At 51.2% G+C, this 20,961-nt stretch overlaps 1 protein-coding gene across 1 annotated transcript; it reads right to left on the bottom strand.

The window, feature by feature from the left end:
- Positions 1-1,776: 1,776 nt before the first annotated feature.
- PEF1 (penta-EF-hand domain containing 1) lies at positions 1,777-19,181 on the bottom strand. Its single transcript, XM_036257497.1, has 6 exons — positions 19,108-19,181; positions 18,859-19,008; positions 9,661-9,937; positions 5,429-5,584; positions 4,816-4,959; positions 1,777-2,716 (listed from the first exon to the last, which is right to left on the bottom strand). The coding sequence occupies exons 2-6, from the start codon at positions 18,958-18,960 to the stop codon at positions 2,487-2,489; spliced, it is 909 nt and encodes a 302-aa protein (XP_036113390.1). The 5' UTR covers positions 18,961-19,008; positions 19,108-19,181; the 3' UTR covers positions 1,777-2,486.
- Positions 19,182-20,961: the final 1,780 nt, after the last annotated feature.

Below are 20,961 nucleotides of genomic sequence, written 5' to 3'. Positions count from 1 at the left end.
CGGTAAGGGGTAGGGTGGGCAGACAGCGGAGTGAACAGACTCACTTATTACTATCTCCACCTTCTTGGATAGCAGGGCTTGTGTTTATTCTTTGAACTCACAGGATAAAGAGAGAGCTACAGCCTTGGCCGACGTGCTCCGCCTGCCGCGGAGATGATTAGAGGGCTGCCAGAGGCCCTGGTCCTTGCTGCGGGCAGGAGGTGGCCGGTCTGCAGCACTGCTCTGTGAGGAGTGGGAGACACCCGGCAGAGGCCCGCCTGGGCACCGCCAGGTCTGCTTAACCTAATGGCGCTGCAGGTTCTCCCTGACCTCACCCATCAGGAAGTGGGGCAAAACTGTGGTCTTCCCAGGGGCCCAGCCCAGGAATGCTTACACACTTACAGGTGTGGTCTGTCACCTTGCTCTCCAGATGACTCACTAGCCCTTCTCTCGGGGACATTTCCAAAGGAGTGCTGTCGTGGCCAGCTGGGCTGGGCTGTTCTGCCCATTTTGCCCTCCTACTGGCCTTAGGATCCAAAGCTGTTTGTCAAGTTTGTAGCCAGGTTTGGAGGTGCAGTGTGTCGAGTGAGGTGTGAGGGCTGGCCCCAAGTTCAGAACCAACTGTGCCCGCGAGGACCAACCTAGGTCCTGGGCCCCTCAGCCCCAGCGGAGCACAAGGCTGATTATGATTGGCATCATTCTAAAGACGGGTTTCCGTAGTCACTTGGCTCAGTGGGAACAAAGAAACAACAGAAGCTTCCCCTACCCTCTGCTGGTTGAACTCAAAGCCATGGTGAGCCTTAGGCCTACATTTGGGGGACTCAGGTGAACTGGAGAAAATTCAGGGGAGGTGACCAGGATGACAAGGGAGAGCTGCTCAGTGAAGAGCTGTTAAAGAGCCCGAGAGGACCTGGGGAAGATCCGGTGGCAGACTGCAGGCATCTAAGGGCTGGCATGCCCGGAGCTCTCCCTGGAGGCTGGCGAGCAGAGGCTGGACTCACCGTGGGGCCACGAGCTCTGGATGGTGGCTGGCCTCTGGGAACTGATTCCATCTAATTCTACAACTCGTCTACAGAGACTGGGACCCAACTGCTGAGCCCGACATACCTGCTGGGCCTCACTGAGCTGCCAAACAGCCATAGTTTCTTTTCCCAACCACCCAGTGCAGGGAGAAGAGCCCTGCTTGGGGCCTGGAGTTCTAATCTTCACTCCCAAAAGCCAAAGGATCATCACACTATAATCCGTGATAAGGTCCCCCAGGCAAACCAGAATGTCTGGTGTCTTGGCTTTGGATTGAAACTGTCAGCTCACTATAGACATTCAGTGTAGACTGGTTATCATGCTGATCTGAAGATTCAGCAGCCAAGTACAGATGTCTGTGCTTAATAAAAACGGGAAAGTTATGATTTAATAAATGCAGTTTGTCTGGAAGATAAAACCAGGGCTTGAGATCATAAAAAGGCCAGGCTGTATAAAGGTAGGGGCGGCAGATTCCAGCCCAGAACGCCAGCCCTCAAACTGTTATAAAACACACAACTGGCTTCTTGAGCTAACCCCACCGCCTACCCTTCAATTTCACCCTAGTAAATGACGGCGGCTTCGCGCAGGCCGTGTCCCCTCCACTGCTTCTTTCTGCGTGGTGTGGTATACAGCATGTATGTACTTAAATCTTTGTTGAGTGAAAGGATAAATGAGTGACTGGACTGATGGGCATATAAATCTGTAGCTGGGATGGCATGGTGGAAAACATGAAATAGAGTTTTATCCTTTTATTGAAGCTTAGTTTCAATGAACTTTTGGCCCCAAATGAAAAAACAAAAAAAGGCATTGGCAGTGGGAGGTGGCAACTGTCCGCTGGGGGATGAAGCCAAGCAGAGAGTGGTAGCAAGTGAGGGGTCCAGTCCGATCTGCAGAGTGCAGTGGCCTGGCCCCAAACGCCCAGAGAGCAGGCTGTCCAAGCTCCCTGAGCAGGGACAGCCCCCAGCAGCTGGAAGTCCACACACACGGCTGTGGGCATGGCGGTGGCAGAATCCGAGCCACTGGTGCCTTGGGCACCTCTCTTTCATGCTTGGTCAGGCTCCACTTTGGAGAAACTGGCTTCATCCGAGAGGACGAAGAGGCCGATGAACACTCACCACTGGTGTCGGGCCACAGAAGGGAAAGCTAGAGGCTGGAGCCCGGCAACTGGACACACACTCCATTACAATGACTGGCATCTGCTGCTCCTGCCACAAGGCTGTGCCACTTACATGCTAAGGACTGTAAGGACATTTAACTTCCAGTCCTCTCCTATGTCAGGCCCCTACCTGTGTGGCCTTGGCCTAGGACCCCACTATTTGGTGGCCAAGACACAGGACCCCCAGCTCTCTTGGGGACAGCACTGTATCAGGCAAGGGAGAAACTTTTCTAGGAGGGGCAGGAAAAGGAGACCCCCCTCCCGGCTTCTCCCAGTCCAAAGAGCCAGGAAAGGTGCCCTGGAGCACACCACTCTCTACAGGGGGGCTGGGTCATAGCATCCGAGAAGCTGTCATGGTGACGAAGTCCTCAAAGCTGAGCCGGATGTTGCCCTGCACAGCTGTGTCCTTCTCCCGGAAGGCCTCGGTCAGCACCTGCAGCTGGGTGCACACCTGGATGAAGCGGTCTAGCTGCATGGCGGGGTTGGCGGAGCGTGGGCAGTAGCGGGAGACCAGGAGCTGGGTGAACTGGGGGCTCAGGTTGTAGCCCATTTGGGACAGAGCTGGAGAGAAGAGGCACACAGAGCAGATACAAAAACCCATCGTGAGCACTGTCATCGACCAGCTCCAGAGAGAGCAGCACTTCAGGGGACTTTGAGGGGATCAGTACCGAAGCAGAAAGAGGACAGATGTCCCAAGGGTCTGTCAGGATGACAGTAGCACAGCAGGGGCTCTGTCTGGATGCTCCCCTTGGCTGCAAGGCCTCATCCCTCTCTCTCCAAATCTCCACTACTGTCTGTTCAGCCAGGGTCTCCTGGGGCCCCAGAATGACACCAGGCTGTCCATGCTCATCTCTGACTCATCTGCATTACAGGAGGAAGCCCGAGACCCACACGACCACCTTGACCAGCGCGGACCTGAGGCACCACAGCACAGGGGTCCCGAGGGCCTGCTCTGGAGTCAGCGCCTCGGCAAGTTACATAACCTGGCTAATCCTCGGACTTCTCATCTCTAAATGGGAACAACACTTACCTGGTCAGTGTCAGTAAGGATGAAAGGAGATCATGTAAAGCACCTGGCACCGTGCGGGACACATAACAGACACTCAATAAGTGTTGTTACAAATAATAAAATCATCATCTCCCCAGGCGAGGCTGCTGGGAAGTTCCCAGTCACAGCGTATTTCTGCTGCCCAGTCCCTCCACGGGGAGGCTTCCTTCCTTCCCCTCTGCACAATCTACTGGCCAGGCTAGTCTCACCTCCCCTTCTGCTATGTGGCCCAAGGGCACGTCATCTACACCAAGCTTCAGTTTCCCATCCATAAAAGGACAATCACAAGGGACACTTCATCTAAGGGGAGGGGTAATAAACAGTACCTATCACACAGAGAGAATGAATGATGTAACACGTTGAAAGTACTGATTACAGTGCCTGGCACATGGCGAGCATTCATTCAATAAACACTAGCTTTGTTGTGACGTTATCAACCTTACCGCTAGCCATGAGAGGACCTGCAAAAGGGTGAGTGATCAGGACAGGTCCTCCTCTCCCTTCTCCCAGGGTGCAGGTAAGGTGCGCTCACCCCCACCCACAGAGCTCCTTAGTATGACTGAAATCCATGGCCAAGACAGGGGCTGGGTTCTCTGGGGAACCCCTTCTCCCTCCCAGGTGGCAAAGCTTCCCGTCAGGTTATCACCCCACTAATCACCCATCCTCTAGAGCAGCGGTTCTCAACCCCTTTGGGGATCAAACAACCCTTTCACAGGGGTCGCCGAAGACCATCGGAAAACACATATTTCCAATGGCAAATCGTAACAGTAGCAAAATTACAGTTATGAAGAAGCAACAAAAATAATTTTTTTTTTTTTATCCTCACCCGAGGATATTTTTTCCATTTTTTGTACAGATAGAATGGGAGGGAGAGAGAGGAAGGGAGAGAGAGTGAGAAACATCGGCGTGAAGGGACACATCGAGTGGCTGCCACCCGCACGACCAACCTGGGCCGGGGACAAACTGCAACCGAGGTACATGCCCTTAGCGGGAACCGAATCCAGGTCTCTCTGGACTGCAGGCCGACACTCTAACCGCTGAGCCAAACTGGCCAGGGCGCAACAAAAATAATTTTATGGCTGGGGGTCACCACAACGTGAGGAATTGTATTAAAGGGTCGTGGCATTAGCAAGGTTGAGACCCACTGCTCTAGAGTCAGAACTGGAACCAGACTTGGAACTGTGGCTTCAGGTCATCTTACCCAGCTGCAGCATTAGAGTGGCCCAGGTCCCAGAGTTGGGAAGGTAACTGCCTTCTAGCAGAGCAGCAACAGAAGCCCTCTTTCCGAGCCCCTATACAGGGCTCTTTCCATTCTGATGCTAGAAACTGAGCGGAAAGAGCCACACGCACCACGCGCCCGGTCTCACCGCACCTGGGCTACGTTCCCATCCCCATGGCTCCCTGCAGGTTGGGCCTGCCTCACCTAGCACGGCCAGGAGTCCCGTCCTGATCCTGGACCCAGGTGTTCCCTGGCTCTGGATCTTGGCTCAAAGCCCCAGCCAGGTCACAGAAGGTGGAGAGGAGGCCTGTGCTGAGGCAGCATTTTGCAGTGCAGTGGACATCTGGTAGTCAAGGCTAGAGAAAGGCACCGAGTCCCCGCCACGGCCCTCACCTTGCTGCAGCTCCGTGTAGCTGATGGAGCCCGAGTGGTCTCGGTCATACTGCTGGAAAAGGTTCTTCCACTGCTGGATGAACTTCCACAGGGCTGAGAAACCGTAGACATCCATGCGGCCCGACTTGGTCTTGTCAAACATGTCTTGGGGAGAAGGGAAAGGAGGGAAGGAAGGCTTCAGGACTGAGGGCCAAGGGTCCCCGGGTAGCCCTTCTCCTCAGGCTTGATGGAGTAGGAGACTCCACAGAACGATAGGCCCGAGGCCCAGCTGCTTGTACCCAAGACATACCCTCACCAAGTGCCACAGCAGCCCGCACCCCTGGCCACCCCGTTTTCTCTGCAGGCTTGGCAGATGACTCCTCCCTGCTATCTCCAACCAGGGCATGGAGTCCCAGTCTGCAGAATGGGAAATGGAGTTAGCCTGTGACCCAGCAGGGCCTGGAACTTGAGGAAAGATCTAAGGGGAAGAGCTCTCAGTCTAGGTGATCTCAACCCAGTTTCTTGCCTGAAACCACCCCCTGGCCAAAAGAGTTTTCCTCAGAATGGTCACCCACCCACCTACTATCAGGTCTCTGCCCCAGGCCTGAGCCCTCGGGGAAGGGCCAGTACTCACTCATCATCATCAGGCACGTCTCATCACTGAACGAGGACCAGTTGGAGTTGACCAGGGCCTGCTTCAGCTCCTTGGTGGAGATGTAGCCACTGTGATCGGAGTCCACTGACTGGAACCAGGAGTAAGCCTCGGGGTCTACATTGGGAGGGACGCCACCTGCAGGAAGGGGTGCGAACCAGGGGAGTCAAAGGAAGGCCTGACGGCCCATCTGCTGGGAAGAGCAGTCTAAGTACCCCCCTGGTGAGGAGTTCTCTCTACCCACGAAGCCTCACAAACCCACCAGCCCTGTCTTCCATCAGGCCAACACCCTTACTCTGATGGAAGAGGACCGTCAGTGTCCACTCACAAGTCTCTGGTTGATTTCCACTGTGACTCCCTCAGGCTTTCCCTACAGTGCTCCAGTCACTTCTCTGTCTGGTTTTAAGTTTCTAAGGAACAAGGACCTGTACAGCTGGTTAACAATTCTCTGAAAGGCGGAATTATCTCTTCCCCCAAAATGTTTGCTAAGCACCTAACATCACAGACCAGACAGGTATTTGAGAGTCCCAGCAGCAGCGAGCTCCCGGGGTGGAACCAGGTCTGACTGCCCGGCACAGTGGACAGCTGACAGTCTATCAGGCGTGGGCAGAGTGGGGGGCTACAAAGCTCCACCTCTCTTCGAGCCCCACCACCTCAGATGTGCTATGTGCGTCCCCATCTCCAAAACTCCCAGGAGGCGTCTTCTCACCCCACACATCCAGAGCTGCCCAATTCTGTCAGTTCCACAGACAGGTACCTCCTCCTCCTCTGTATTCCTCCTGCACCTGCCCAGGTTCAGACACCTCTCACCTGCACTGCTGTAACAAACCAAGGAGCCCAACCACACCAACTTTACAGCTACTCTCCACCACCCTTCACCTGCTACTGAGTAATCTTTGTAAAATTCAACTTCATTCTTGCCAATTTCCCCCCAGCCCAACCGAAAACTCTTCAAAGCATCCTTAAAACAGCACTCCAGGGGTTCACTCCCGCCTGCCTCTCCCACTGGGCCCCCGCTGCGCCTCCCGCCTCTGGCCCCGCCCCCGCCCAGATGAAGCATCACACTCGCTCTTACCCACCCTGCACGCTCCCACTGCGGAGCGCTTTCTGCACCCTGTTCTCTGCCTCGGGCCCCTTCCCCCTCATCTCAGATGAAATGCTGTTCCTTTCTCCCATTCCTCTCTGTCCCTGGAAAGGCCCTCTTCCCCTCTCCTTTCTGCTCCTGCTCCTTCATGGCCCTGCTCACTCCACTGTGTGTTTCTAACCACCTTCCAGGTCAGACTTGGAGCAACCCGTGGGCAGGAGCCTAAGTCATCCCTGAACCCCAGCGGCTAGCACAGAGCCACGCACAGAAAAGAAGGTACCGAATTCATGCTGGAGCTGGCCTCAGTTCCAGTCTTAGCCCCCCAACCCCACTTTATAGCCATGGTTAAGTTATTTAAAGTCTCTGTGGATCAGTTTTCTTACCTATAAAATGAAGACACAATAGCATCTACTTCATAAATTGTGAAGATATAATTATATAAAAAAACCCTAAATCAGCACCTGCCACAACCTAAGCACCATATTACTGCTGATTATTAGTGATGCTGTGCTCAAATAGCTGTGTGTGTCTGTCGGGAGCAGGTAAGTACCGTCGTGTCTGTCAGCAGACGGAGGAAAGGAGCATTCACTTGGAAGGACAGGCAGCGTGAGCTGGAGTGTCGGGGAAAGGATGACCAATGAAAGTGGAGAAGCACAGAAGACTGTCTTGGGAAAAAGCCGGAATTACACAGTATTGCTAAACCTCGAATAAAGTTTAATTGGCCACAGAAAGGGCTCCTTCACACAGGCAGTATCAGAGACAGCCACGGGCCTTCGCACAGCACAGAAACCAGCGCCCAGTCCCAGAGGGAGGCCGGGTTTGCCTGACAGGGACTCTCTGACCTCCTTGAATGGGAAACCAGGCAGGCCCCACTGCCCTTCCTAAAACGGCAGCTTTGTCTTGGGGAGTAAGGGCCACAGCCTGAAGAGGGACCGTCTGTGTAACATGTGGTCCCTGTAGCGTGCATAGATCTAGGCTCTGGAAGCAAAGAGCTCTGATCCTACTTGGAGTGACTTTAGACTAATTGTTTCATTTTCTGAGACCTACTTCCCAGGGTGATTGTGATGATTAAGTGAAATTACAGCAAAGTTTTAGCCAAGGGCCTGGAATGTGTGCAGTCCCATTTCCACAGAGGAAGGAATATTTGAACTGGATCCAAAAGGACAGAGTCGTGACGGGGAGAGAAAAAGCACATGGCAGAGACACCAGGTGTGTTCAGAGTCTCTGAGGGGTCTTGGGTTGATGGACGGGAAGAGTAATTCAGGTGAGGAGGCTGGAAAGGCCTTTGGGTCTGGAGTGTCGTTAGGGTATTGCCTGTGGGCAGTGGGACACCTGCATTGGTCAAACCTGTCATACAGAGCAGTGGTGCTCAAACCTTAGATCCTGGCTTCAGGGGGGCTGCAGGTGACCAAGGCAGGTGTCATGCGAACCATGAAGCACTATTAGAAGCACCGCTCCAGGAGGCCACCACTGCACGGGAGAGGGGGCTGCGGGGGCCAGGTGAGCAGCAGCTGCAGAGGGTGAGCAGCTAAGAGCCTAAGGCTCAGCTTTCCTTTCCTCTTCAGCCTCAGAGATGATCTCTGGCCTCAGGCCTGGAGGGGTAAGCCTCACAGCCAGGGGCTCCATTCCCTGCAATGACCTCATGTAGGCTCAGAGACAAGATTTGAAAAGGATGAGGACATCCACCATGAAGCTGCTGAGCTGAAAGCAAACGGCCAGAAGCTCTGGGCTCTGACAAGATAAATGCCACGGCTCACCCTGTTCAGAAGCCCCGCCTCCCGGTCTGAACTCTCCCTCCAGCCTCCTGCCTGGGTATCCGTGCCGAGATGCTGCGGCTTCCCAGCAGTGCCGCTCCCTGGAGGCCCTCAGGTGCACCAGACCGGCTGCCTTGCTGCTGGCCTGGTCTCCTGGGAGCAGCAGACCGTGAGCAGGCTGGCTGAATGAGTTTGGAAGGAAGTGGGGGACTGGGCACTTCCCTGACCCTGCTGTCTGAGACCACTCAGAAATCTTCACTGAGCCCAAAGCCCTCACTCAAGATTCTTTGCCTCCGCTGAATAGCCAAACCCCCTCTGCTTTCATCTTGTCCAGTACCTCACCTTTAGTATCTCTGCTCTTTATCCCTCCCCTAGCTCATTCCACCGTCTGCCTGCTTCAGCACTGTCCAGTGTAAGGCCCTCACCACATCTGCCATCACAGTAAATACTGAACACCTCTCTGCTAAGAGTGCCCAGTACGAGTTCTCTCACAGAATATTGTTTATTAAGCCCTTCCCACATGCCAGACACTGTGCCCATAGTTTATCCATATGTTCTTATTTGATCCTTATTAACAATCTTGTGAGAGACATTCACCCATTTTACAGATGTAAACACTGAGGCTTAAAGAGGTGAAGTAATTTGGTCAGGTCAGTAGGTGGTCAGATCTCAGAACCCTAAGCTTTCAACAACTACACTACGTTGCCATTCTACATATGGTAGCCAGTCTCCCTTACACAGAAATCGGGATTCTCCTCATGACAGACTGTATTATTATCTCCAATTACGTGCTCACCTCTGCCCTGCCCCCGCCACCTCCCCTGGAAGAGCATTGTGCATCCTCTCCCTGCCTGGTAGCTTGCAGAGGCCCTTCACGAGAGGAGTATCCATTCCCATCCTATTAGTCTCAGGCTGGGCCAGGGGGTGTGGTTTGGCCAAGAAACCATGAGTGGAAGTGATATAAAGTACTTGAAAGCAAAAGCATAAAGACGCAGCAGGCATTCCTGCTCGCTCTCCTGCTCTTTTTTGTCTGCCACAAGAACGACGTATCTCCAATAGGGGCTGTCCCTCCAGCCTGGATCCTGGAGAGAAAAGACATGTGGAGCAGAACCTCAGCAGCCAAACCCACAGCTGCTGACATGTAAGCAAGAATGAGTAAGTGTGAGCAAGTAATAGAAACAAATGTTTGTTGTTGTAAGCCAAAGAGATTTTGGAGTTGTCATTACCCCAGCGAAGTTAACTAGCGGACTTCGACTCTGCAGATACAAGCTGAAGCTAGAAGCAAGAAGCAAGATGCTAAGGGATCAGAGACCAGGCTGCCTACATATCCACAGGAAGGGCAAGGGTGGGCCCTGGGGCTCAATATCCTTACTTACCTGGAGGAGGCCCCTGTCCGTAAGGCCCGGGATGCTGGGCACCATAGGAATTTGGAGGTGGCTGACCATAGGGGCCCCCTGGGGCCGCACCGCCATATGGTCCTCCTGGAGCTCCAGAGGGGAGCCCCCCAGGGTTGGGGTGTCCATAAGGCCCTCCAGGGGCTGGACCTCCTCCATAACCACCACCAGGGGGTACCCCGCTGCCATACTGCCCTCCGCCAGGGTAGTAGCTACCCGGAGGGGCTCCAGGCGCTTGTCCTCCAGCTCCTGGGCAGCCCTGCAAGAAGAGCAAGATGTCAGTCAGAATGACAGCGCCGGAAGCCAGTCACAGCATGGCACTTGACAGTTCTAAAGCTCTGCCACCACCATGCTTTCCACTGACCCTACAGGCAAGGCTGGAATTACGACCCCATTACTCACATGGGGAACCCGAGTCTACCCTCATGGCTCCCCTTCCCTACATGCCCAAGGGGCTCCACCAGGGCTGGGATCATGTCTGGTTAGCAACTTTAACCCCAGCCCCCAGTGTAGAATGGACGCTCAGTAAATATCTACTGTATGAATGAGTGGGCAAATGAATCAAACAGAATTCCAATTCTCACCCTGTGGTACCCTCATCTCCACCTGCAGAATTCACACTACAGAAGTGACCCTCGTCAGTCACCAACAATGTGTCCATCACATGGAGTCATGCTTAGCATGCCTTCCTTACCCTACTCTAGCTCATGATGCAAAAACATTTTCCCATCCCCACTCATGGATCTGTGAGACAGGCAGGCAAGACCCTATTCCTAACGCGATATTATACATTGGTTAAGAGTCAAAAGGGATCGGTTCAAGTTCAGGTTCTGCCACTTACTAACTGGTCTAATGACTTACTCTCTTTAAGCCTCAATATCCTATGTTCTAAAATGGGAATAATAGTGCCCGCTCACCTCCAGGCTGGTATGTGAATGAAATGAGACCAGTCACATGAAGCACTGTGACACAGACCTGGGCACACAGTAAGCACTCAATGCACATTAACAATTAATAATAGTACCCTTTGCTCTGGCCGGTTTGGCTCAGCGGTTGAGCATCGGCCTGCAGACCAGAGAGTCCTGGGTTCGGTTCCTGCTAGGGGCACGTACCACAAAATGATAATAATAATAGCACCCTCCTAAGGAGCAGGAAACGCAAGTCCAGAAAAAATCACACACAAACACACTGTGTGGAGGGGCTGGGGCCAGAATGCAGGTCTCCCGGCTGCCAAGGTACATTAGAGGCCATGTGTACATTAGAGCACACCGGGCTGCATTCCCTCTCCTGTCCATGTCCCCACGCCTCTGGTCAGGGATCCCTGAGCAGGAGTGTTCAGCTCCTACTCCCTAAATGGCCAGCAAAAGGCCTGGCAGGGCACAGCCCCAACACATCTGCAGACAGGCTGAGCTCAAGGACACCGAGAGCAGCTGGGCCAGCGCTGAGGACTGTGAGGATGGTAACACCCAGACACGTTCTAGATCACCCTGCAAGGCACACCCATGGCCTAGCCACCGAGAGCTTGGACCTTCTCTCTTCATTGTGTTTGACAGTTTCTGGGACAGTTGTCCTCAAGGCTAAGGACAAGGTCACACTTTATCTAACGAGGGTCTGCTTGACCAAGAAGGGAGGCTCCTTGAGGGAGGACCGGAAGCAGGCTCTTCTGCCCTCCCCACTCAGCATCATGGGGCTCTTCCGCCCTGGAGGCTGCCACAGCTAGTAGAAGAGCCTTCCCTGACAACGAACTCACGGGCAAATCTCAGTCCAAAACTCTGCTCTCACCTGAGTTCATGACCATGGACCAGTGGCTGAGTCCCTCTGAGCCTTTCCTCACACACAGAATATGACAGTCCCTTCCTCAATGAATTAATTGTTCTGCAGATTATGAGAAATAAACGCAGCAGAATTTTGTTGGTTTCATTTTGAGCTAGAGAATCTTTTGAGAAAATAAAAATTTAAAAACTGATAAAAGTTGCTCTGGCTGAAGCAAGGTGGCGGTCCCAGAGCCCTGACCATGAGGGCCCTTCCCCTGCTGGATTGTGAGGGAGATCTGCAGACCCCTCAGACTCAAAAGACAGTCTGAAAATCATTAACATAAGAAATAAAAGTTTTACAACAGTATCTGGCATAAAGGAAGTGATCAATAGCGGTTACCTCCAGTATTATGTTACTAGTATCAGAAAAGCCCTGGGCCAGGTACAGTCGGGGCGGGGACATTAAGGACAGTGAAAGTTCTGAAGGAGCTCACAGTTAATGGGACAGGTACGGAAATACTCTCCGTAACACCTAACAAAACAGCATAAGGAACTAGGTGTTTAAAATGAAGGCATAAGCCCTGGCCGGTTTGGCTCAGTGGTTGGAGTGTTGGCCTGTGGACCAAAGAGTCCCAGGTTCAGTTCCCGCCAGGGGCATGTTCCAAAAAAACACAATCAAATAAAATGGAGGCATAAGTCATGGCGCATGGATCCCAAAGGAGACAGGGTGAGTCAGGGAGGGTTTCCATAAGAAAGCAGCAAGGGAGCTGAGACTTACAAAATAAAAGATTCCCAAGGCAGTCGGAGAGGCTTGGGAGAAGTGCCCCGGAGGCCAATCACCCAACTAATTCTTTCAGCTTACAGATGGAAAAGCTGAGGCCAAGAGAGGGGAAGGGCGCTGGAGGCAGAGGCAGAGCTAGACCACTCTCCACTCACACCCAGGCCCAAAGACTCCCCTGCCTCCTGCTGCCGCATTCTTTCCTTAAGCAACAGGGAACAGGATTCTGGTGTAGGACAGAAAAGGGGGTAGGGACCCTGCAGAGTCTGGGCACACCCAAAGAACAGGCTGGACACCAAGCCAGGAAGTTGCTGCTTCACAATAAGCCCTATGAACAAAGCCATAAGCTGCACTTGGCCTAGGGCACCCTGGGAAATGGCCCCAGGCCAACAAAGCAGGTGCTGCCCTCTGACCTTCCCTATCACATTCTAGGGGCCCGGTGCAGCCTGGCAGCAGCTAAACCCTTTCCTTTCCGCCCTGCGTTAAAGCCTTATGCGTGCAGTTTACAAAGCACTTTCACATACACACAAATATCACTGGCACAATCCTGCCCACAATTCTCTAACAGAAAAAAGGAAGAAAATAGTAGACCCATTTTCAGATGAGGAAACTGAGGTAACAACTGTTAATAGACTTCATTCAGAAAGCAGTTACAGAGGGACAATATTATGCTAGGCTTTGTGCTAGGCCTGGGGGCACAAAATTAAACAGGGTCTGTCAGCGAGGAACCCACAGATAATTATGATAGTTTGATAAGTGCCACCAGAAAATCTACTTAAATGCTGTCAAGGAGGCATGGGCATAGAAATGTGTTCTGTTTGTTGAATGATAAATGGGCAATAAAATGAACAAATGCACAAAGTGGGTCAAGGAAGGCTTCCTGGAGGAGGCAGGAGTAATACTGAAGCTGGCAGTGAAGGATGTATAGGCCTTCTCCAAAAGGAAGGCAGAAAGGGACATTCCAGACAGAAGAGTGAAGAGAGACAAAGGCACAGGCACAGACCTATGAGCAAGCATGGAGTGGTCAAGGAATAGGCTAAAAAGCAGGGGGCAGAGGCAAGAACTCAGCAAGGCAGGCCTTTACACACTCCTTGTCCACACCTCTCCTGCTGTATTTCAGTTACTGGTGTCTTCGAGTAGTTTCTGTCTATGGTCTCCTCCATGCAACAGTGAGCTCCCCACGGGCAGACACTGCGCCTCATTCACCACAGTACCCCAGGGTCCAGCACAGTGCCTGGCACCTGCAAGCCTCCATAAGCATCTGAACAAATGACTACCACTCTAAAGAGTTCGGGCTTTATGCTGGAGGAAACAGAGCACCATAGAAGGGTTTCCAGTAGGGGAGGAACATGGTCAGAGCCGTGTCTAGAGCATTAACCAGCGGCGGTGTGGAGGATGAGCTGGCGGGGGAGGCAGTAGGCTGAGTGCCGGCCAGCAGGGCTTGAACCAGATAGCAGACTTGGAGATGGAGAGAACAGGATGGATTCTGAAGCTATTTCAGAGATAGACTAGACATGACTTGGCAACTAATTAGGTTAGGGAAGAGCTGGTGGGAGGAGGGAGGCAAGGGAAATGTTTGGAATGACGCAGGTTTCTAGCTGCACAAGAATATGAAGGAAGTGGAGCCACCAACTGAGGCAGAATCCAGGCTCAGAAAGATGGTTCCCAGGGTCACTGAGTTGTTAGTGAAGGTCTGAATTAAAATGAAAACAAGTCCCTCACCCCAGGTTCTTTTATCCTACTCCATGCTGCCAACCTTTTTGAGAGTTTTCCCAAAAGCATTTCATGCTGATAAACAGAAGACTGTGAAAGGGGGGAGGGGAAGACAGGGAAGAGTCCAGTAACCATGGTTTCCAAAGCATCACAGAAATATTGAGGTTGGGGAGGGGGCAATTAACTTTTACTGAGGCTCTGCTAAATGCTTCTAGTTCAATTGGCTCTCAGTGATCCTCAGTCCTGTAAGGTAAGTGCTATTATCTCCTTTTTACAGATAAGAAAATTAAGGTGCAGAGAGTTTCATTCTGTGCCTGTGGTGATGCAGCTAAAACAGGTGAGTTGGGATTCAAATAAGGGTCTGCATGATTCCACTACACTACCCTCTTCTGCGTTCACTCAATAAATGAGTGGGCATCTACTATATGCCAGTGCCAGGGACTGTCCTAAATGTTTCTGTGAAATACGGTGGATTTCTACAGTAGAAGGGGGTAAAGGGAGAAGGGTTGGATTAGTGTTCTTTCAGAGGTTTCAAGGCCAGAAATCCGGGAGGCTCAGAATCATCTTCTTCTTTTTGCCCTCCAGCTCTAGACCCAATTTGAGAGCCACAGTATTGTAAGAAATCCCAAAGGTCCTATAGTCCAGCTTCTCAGTCAATGTTAAAATCTCTGGAATCTCTGTATTCCTGAAAGTGGGGGGGACTCAGCCCATCCCAAATAATCCACTCAGAAAGTCCTGTATTTTCTTTTGGCTCTGAGGGCTCATGCTTCTACCTCCAAGACCCTTGTGAAGCCTGCTGGGGTCAAAGGTTGGCTCATGCTGAGTCCTGCTGGGGAGGAGAGCAGGCGGCACTGCCAGGGCAAGCCTGTGCTCCGGAGCTACCCCTCAAGGCCTGCTGGAGGAGGCTGGAGCCTATTCTAAAAGGTTGATCACAAGACAGAGGAGTGGCTCAGACATTCACCAGCAGAGCCTTCTAAAATATTTAAAGTCCACAAATCTGCAGCCAATAAACAGTGAGCCAAGACTGCCCCAAGATTTCAATTATGTACATCTGTGCTGACACTCCCAAAGTGCCATCTTTCCCTCCAGCTTCATTTCATCTAAGCTGCAGGCACCCGTACCCAACAACCTCCTGGATCTTCCCTCCAAATCTACTCCTCTCTCTGTTCCCATCTCAGTGAATGGGAAACCCCAGTGCCCTCCTGAGCACCTCCTCTTTCCTTCCTTCCGACACCAAGTTTTCTCAACCCTACCTCCCAGATGCTTCTCAAACCCTTTTCACCAGGTCAATAGCTTTGAAACTGGTCTCCCGGCTTCCGGCCTGTCCTGCTTCAACCCATTCCCGCGGCGCCCCATAGTAATAGCTCCAAAGTACAAATGAGAGAAAACTCTTCGGCAGTTCCTTCACCACTCAGGACGAAGTCCACACTCCTCAAAAGGGCATCTGATCCTTGCTTACCTTTCTCGTCTCCTTTCTTACCCCTTTCCCCCTCTTCACTGATCTTCTTAAATTTCTCCAAGATACTGGGCTCACTTGCTTCCTGGCTGTTGAGCATTCTATTCCTTCTACTGGAATACCATTCCTTTCATAACCCAGCTCACTCCTACCGGAGATTCCATTTTGGGCTTAAATGTCACCTTCTTTAAGAAACCTTCTCCCCCGGAGACTGAGTTAGGTATCCTTCCTGTACGGTCCAGTACCTTACACTCACTCCCATTCAATACTTATCACACTGACTCTATAATTTATATATCACTCTTCCACATGGAAACTGAGCCTCAGACTTTCCCAAGAAATTCCTGCAAGGAAATGGCAGAGCAGGGATTTGAAGCCAAATCTCTCTGTCTCAGAGACCAAGCTCTTTTTTTTTTTTTTTATCCTCACCCGAGGACATTTTTCCATTTTTTGTTCAGGTAGAGTGGGAGGGAGAGAGAGGAAGAGAGAGAGAGAAACATCGACGTGAAAGGGACACATCGAGTGGCTGCCACCCACACGACCTACCAGGGCCGGGGACAAACTGCAACCGAGGTACGTGCCCTTAACGGAAACCGAACCCGGGTCTCTCTGGACCGCAGGCCGATGCTCTAACCGCTGACCCAAACCGGCCAGGGCAGAGACCAAGCTCTTAAACAGGCTGGCTCCTCCACAGGACCAAAGGGTACTTGACTTTTACTATTCCAACACCCAGCCCCTGCTTGAGGACCCTGGGGCAAGAGGCAGTGGAAAATTAGTTTTGACTCCTAACAATAAGCTGGAATCCTCCAGGGCTATGTACCAGCTGGAGGGGAGGTGGTGATAAGCCTGTGGATGCTTTAAAACAACTTCATTTCCTTTCTTGGGACACCATGGACCAGGAGCTGAACAGGTGGACAAGGGTATGGTGGGGAGACAAAAGCATTCTTCTTCTATTCCAGACATGTTTCTTTCTGAACTCCTTTTCGGTATTTCACTGAGCATAAGACAGGCAGCAGGGCACGATAACAGTAATCGCAGCAGCAAGAGCTATGCCATCATGCACTGGCACACACTGCGTACTAGCAATGTGCCAAGCTCCTATAGGTTTTATCATATTTCACCCTCATTTCAGTCCTATGGAGTATTAGTCCTCTCTTTTTACAAGTAGGAAATTGAGGTTCCGAGCCCTTAGATAATTTATCCAAGGGCTATAACTATTAAGTAGTAGAATTAAAATTCTAGCCTCATTCTGTCTAACCTGGAAGTTCAGGCTCTTAATTTCTGTTACTTCTAGGACACATACAAATTACCTCCAAAAGCTTATTAATATGTAAGGCATTTCAGACGTGCAGAACAGGTCTGTGATGGAACCTCAAATTGTGCTTTTTCAACAAGCCCCTAAGTGATTCTGATGCAGACCATCTACTGAGAAACAATGCACTATGGCAATGTTTACCCAAACTAGGTTTCTCAGGAATACTAGTGTTACCAAAAAAATGACTACACATTTAAAAGGGGGGAAGGGTCCCATGGTTAAGTAAGTTTAAGAAACACTGAGGTACCCTGTGGTGAACTTGTTCAGCTCTATTTAAGAGTATTCCTCGACCCATGCACCAAGAGGTCACCAGTTCAATTCCCAGTCAGGGCACATGAGCAGGTGATAGGCCAAATCCCCAATGGGGGGCATGCAGGAGGCGGTCAGTCAGTGTTCTCTCTCATCGATGTTTCTATCTCTCTAAAAATCATTAAAAAAAAAATAAAAGTCCAGCCAGTGTGGCTCAGTGGTTGAGCGTTGACCCATGCACTAAGAGGTTGCCAGTTCAATTCCTCATCAAGGTACATGCCCAGGTTGTAGGCCAGGTCCTCAGTGGGGGCCGATCGATGTTCTCTCTCACTGATGTTTCTGTCTCTCTCTACCTCTGCCTTCCTCTCTCTCTCAAATCAGTAAAGAAAAAGTTTTTTTAAAAAAAAGAGTATTCCACAAACTTATTTAACCACAGAATCGTCCTCCATTACCAATACCTACTAACATCTCCCAAGACTCAGAGAATAGAACGGAACTTGGGAAACACTGCTAAGTTATACTTCCTCCTAACTCCAGCACATGCTGGCCTCTCTCCTTCCTATTTCTGCTAAGTATGCAATGAGAGGAGTTTAAGTTCTGGCCCCGACCTCATCCCCTCGCTTGCTATGTATGACCTTGAACAAATCACTTAACTGCTTTGGGCTGGTTCCTCAGCTCTAAGTTAGGGGTAACACTCCTTACTAGCATGTCTACTGGGCCTTCATGATTGAGATAATGGAGGTCCAAATACTATGTACAAAAACTGTACCAGGTTGCACTCCCTCCAAGGGTTCTTGTCCCATCTTTTGGCATGTTAACTACACTCAACTGAGCACTTTGTCATATCCCATATGATCTTGTTTAACCATTTTTCCTGCATGAGTTTTATCTCCTAACTTAGTGTGATCTTGGGTAACTCAGGAGCCCTCATTGGGCTTAGTTTCCTCCTTTTAAAATGAAGGGACTATTTTGAGGGCCCTCCCAAAAATGAACTCTAGGAGTATAGTAAAAATCAAAATTCGGAAAGGTAACACCTGTTATACTCTTAGTAGTACCAAATGGCTTACAAGCATCACGTCATTACTCTTCACAACAGCTCTACCAGGTAAACCTTCTTGTTTAGCCCTATTTTGCAGAGGAGGAAGCTTCGCTCAGAAAAACAAAATATCTTGCTCCGGGGTTCAAAACTATTTAAGTGATGGAACCAAGGTGTGACCCTTCCTCTGACTCCAAACTGTACCTAATCCCTCAACCATTCTACCATCCAACAAAGGATTCTGGCCACAGAATCGCCTTGCTGTGGTGTTCCTGGTTGGATCAAGATGGGCTGGCAAGTGGAGAAGCAACATTTGCTGGCAGCTCCGAGGTCTGCTGCCTAACTGCCTGGTGACTACAGGTAAGTTCTGTGTCTTCTCTGGGTTTCACTTTTCGTGTGTGTGAAATGGAGGTGTTGGGCTAAGCAGTCAAACAAGCTCACGTGCGGAGACTGCTAAAACCAAAGATTCTCCTGATTATTCCAATAGGTCAGGGGTGTGCTTTTATCCGACGCCCCAAAAGATACCGACGGACCAGTGCTCTAAACGTCCTGCTGGCGGCGGCGACCCCGCCCGGGCACCCCTGCGAGAGCCTTGAGAAAGCGTGGGGCCCAGGCCAAGCCCAGCCTGAATCTGGGGGGCCCAAGGTCCCCAAATCCTCGCGTGCGAGACGTCAAAAGGGGGCGCGAGGCGACCTCCCAGAAGTGCAGTTCTGCGTACGTGCGACCGACCATCGCTTTCCCTTCTCAGCCGCGCGAGACCTTGCTGACGCCAAGCTCAGCGTGGGGAGGGCACGGAGAACCGGGGAGAAAGCAAAGCCGGGGCTCTGGGCCTGGGCTTGGCGAGGCCCCTGCCCGGGTTCGCCCGCCCCTCACACTCACCTGCCCGTAGGGATAGCTGGCCATGTCGGCTCCGACGTCACCAGTCGGCGAGGGGCCGGGCTTCCCGACCTCCAGCCCGCCCCCGCCTGGGGCTGGGATCATACCCACTGTTGGTTGGATGGCGCGTCTGTCAATTCTTGGTGCCGGGATCTACGGAAGTGACGCTTTAGGGTGGTGGTCCCTCGCTTCCCGGAGAGGTGGGAGGAGCTAAGGGTCGGATGGGGGTTTCCGGGAATTTTGTTCTCTCACCGTTGGGGCGTTGTTCCTCCCTTTCCTGCGGTAGAGTAGGCCCCAGAGCAGTCAGGCCCCGTGTGTTTAGTGAGCAGCTTAGGCTGGATGTTGCGGCGGTGGCCATATTTTAACCGGGCAAATAGGACACATGATAGTGGCTAGTTGCTGTTCTCACTCCAAGTTTCCGCCAGAAGTGTGCCCAGGCAGTTACCGTGACAACAGGGAACAGACAGAGGCCTCCTGGGAAGGCTAAAGGCAATGGCTGAAGTACTTCGCTCTAACGTCAAGACACCACTGGCAATTAGTAGCTTTGGAGTGGGATCTGTGGTTATTTATTTATTTATTTTTTATCCTCACCTGAGGACATTTTTCCATTTTTTGTTCAGAAAGAGTGGGAAGGAGAGAGAGAGAAACATCTACCTGAAAGGGACATATCGACTGGTTGCCACCTGCACGACCAGGGCCGGGGACAAACTGCAACAGAGGTATGTGCCCTTAGCAGGAACCAAACCCGGGTCTCTCTGGACCGCAGGCCGATGCTCTAACCACTGAGCAACCGGCCAGGGCTTGTGGTCTTTGTGGAGAGGAAAATCCCATAGTGGGAGAGGAAAATTATAATATATATAGGCTCTTTTTCCATAATTGGGGAAACTGAGGTCCAAAGAGGCAGTGACCTGCCCCATTTAACAAGGGCTAGGGGCAGTGTATGTATGGCCTAGAACTGGGGTCAGTGTGTCCACAGATGGTCATTCGCACCTATTCAACACCAGCAAGAACACCCAATTTGGGGTTCAGTGAAGAAGGAAACTTTATTCAGTGCAAAGCAATTCAGCTATAATATAACACAGCTGCGAAAAACTGTAGAGCTGTAATAACACGCCTGGGGCCAGATCCCTCTCTGGCTAGGTAGCTCTGTTCCACTCCAGGAAGGTAAGCAGTATTCTAGGTCAAGGAAGCAAATATTATTCTCTATTAAAAGAGTCACCAGGTAGCTGGCTTATATAGACAGAACTTTCCACCCCTGGTCCCTGATTGGTCTGTCCTCATGCAAATGAGGGCTCCAAATTTTCAGTTAGGTCCAAAAGGCACTGTCTTGATTGGTCAGAATAGAGCTGCCCTGATTGGCCAAAGCTCCACAGCTCTGATTTGAGGAGGAAATCTTCAATCCTATTGGTTGAAGTAGGATCCCAGGAAACCTTTATGAGGTCTGGTTCAGATGGCTGAAACACAGTGCAGTAGGCAACTCAATGTAATTTGCATAGAGGCTCCCAGAGCAGAAATGTCTGCTAGGCTCTGTTTTTTATTTTTTTATTTTTTTATTTGAGCCTAGTTAGCCACCAGTAGCCCTACTTAGAAGGTGTCTTTTTTTTTTTTTTTCAGAGTTCACAAATGGATGCTCAGTTCTCAGCAGGGAGGTCTTGACCGGTCCCTAAAGTAGGTCAAATCCTGATTACTAAGTGACTTTGTAGTCGTGTATTTATTTGCCACTTGGTGGTTCAGGCTGTACACTTGTGTTGCACACTTATCTGATTAATTTGTTAAATTCTTCCATATGGGCACAGATTGTGTCTGGGTTTCTTGTCATTATATCCCCTGTACCTAACACAGTGCCTGACACTTTACAGTATTCTTAAAAAATAAACAAGTGAGCCCTGGCCGGTTTGGCTCAGCGATTGGAGCATCGGCCTGCGGACCAGAGAGTCCCGGGTTCAGTTCCCGCTAAGGGCACGTACCAAAAAATAAAATGAATAAACAAGTGAATGTTATGAAGTGTTATTCATTCCAGCCCATCTATCCAGCCAGGCACTTTCCAAAATCACAGTGCTGATCAGCTGTTTGCCCACTGGACAGCCTACAAGACAGCCTACAATG

This window comes from Molossus molossus, unplaced genomic scaffold (genome assembly GCF_014108415.1).
Source record: "Molossus molossus isolate mMolMol1 unplaced genomic scaffold, mMolMol1.p scaffold_m16_p_12, whole genome shotgun sequence".
NCBI classification, from domain to species: domain Eukaryota; kingdom Metazoa; phylum Chordata; class Mammalia; order Chiroptera; family Molossidae; genus Molossus; species Molossus molossus.
This window is presented reverse-complemented; position numbering and strand designations above follow the sequence as displayed.

What these genes read in the sequence shown, in the direction of transcription:
- PEF1 (XM_036257497.1), bottom strand. Translation starts at nt 18,960, where the DNA reads ATGATCCCAGCCCCAGGCGGGGGCGGGCTGGAGGTCGGGAAGCCCGGC. An exon ending in CGGACAGGGGCCTCCTCCAG is followed by an intron (nt 5,585 to 9,660) that starts GTAAGTAAGGAT and finishes CCCTTCCTGCAG; the next exon opens with GTGGCGTCCCTCCCAATGTA. An exon ending in GACGTGCCTGATGATGATGA is followed by an intron (nt 4,960 to 5,428) that starts GTGAGTACTGGC and finishes CTTCTCCCCAAG; the next exon opens with ACATGTTTGACAAGACCAAG.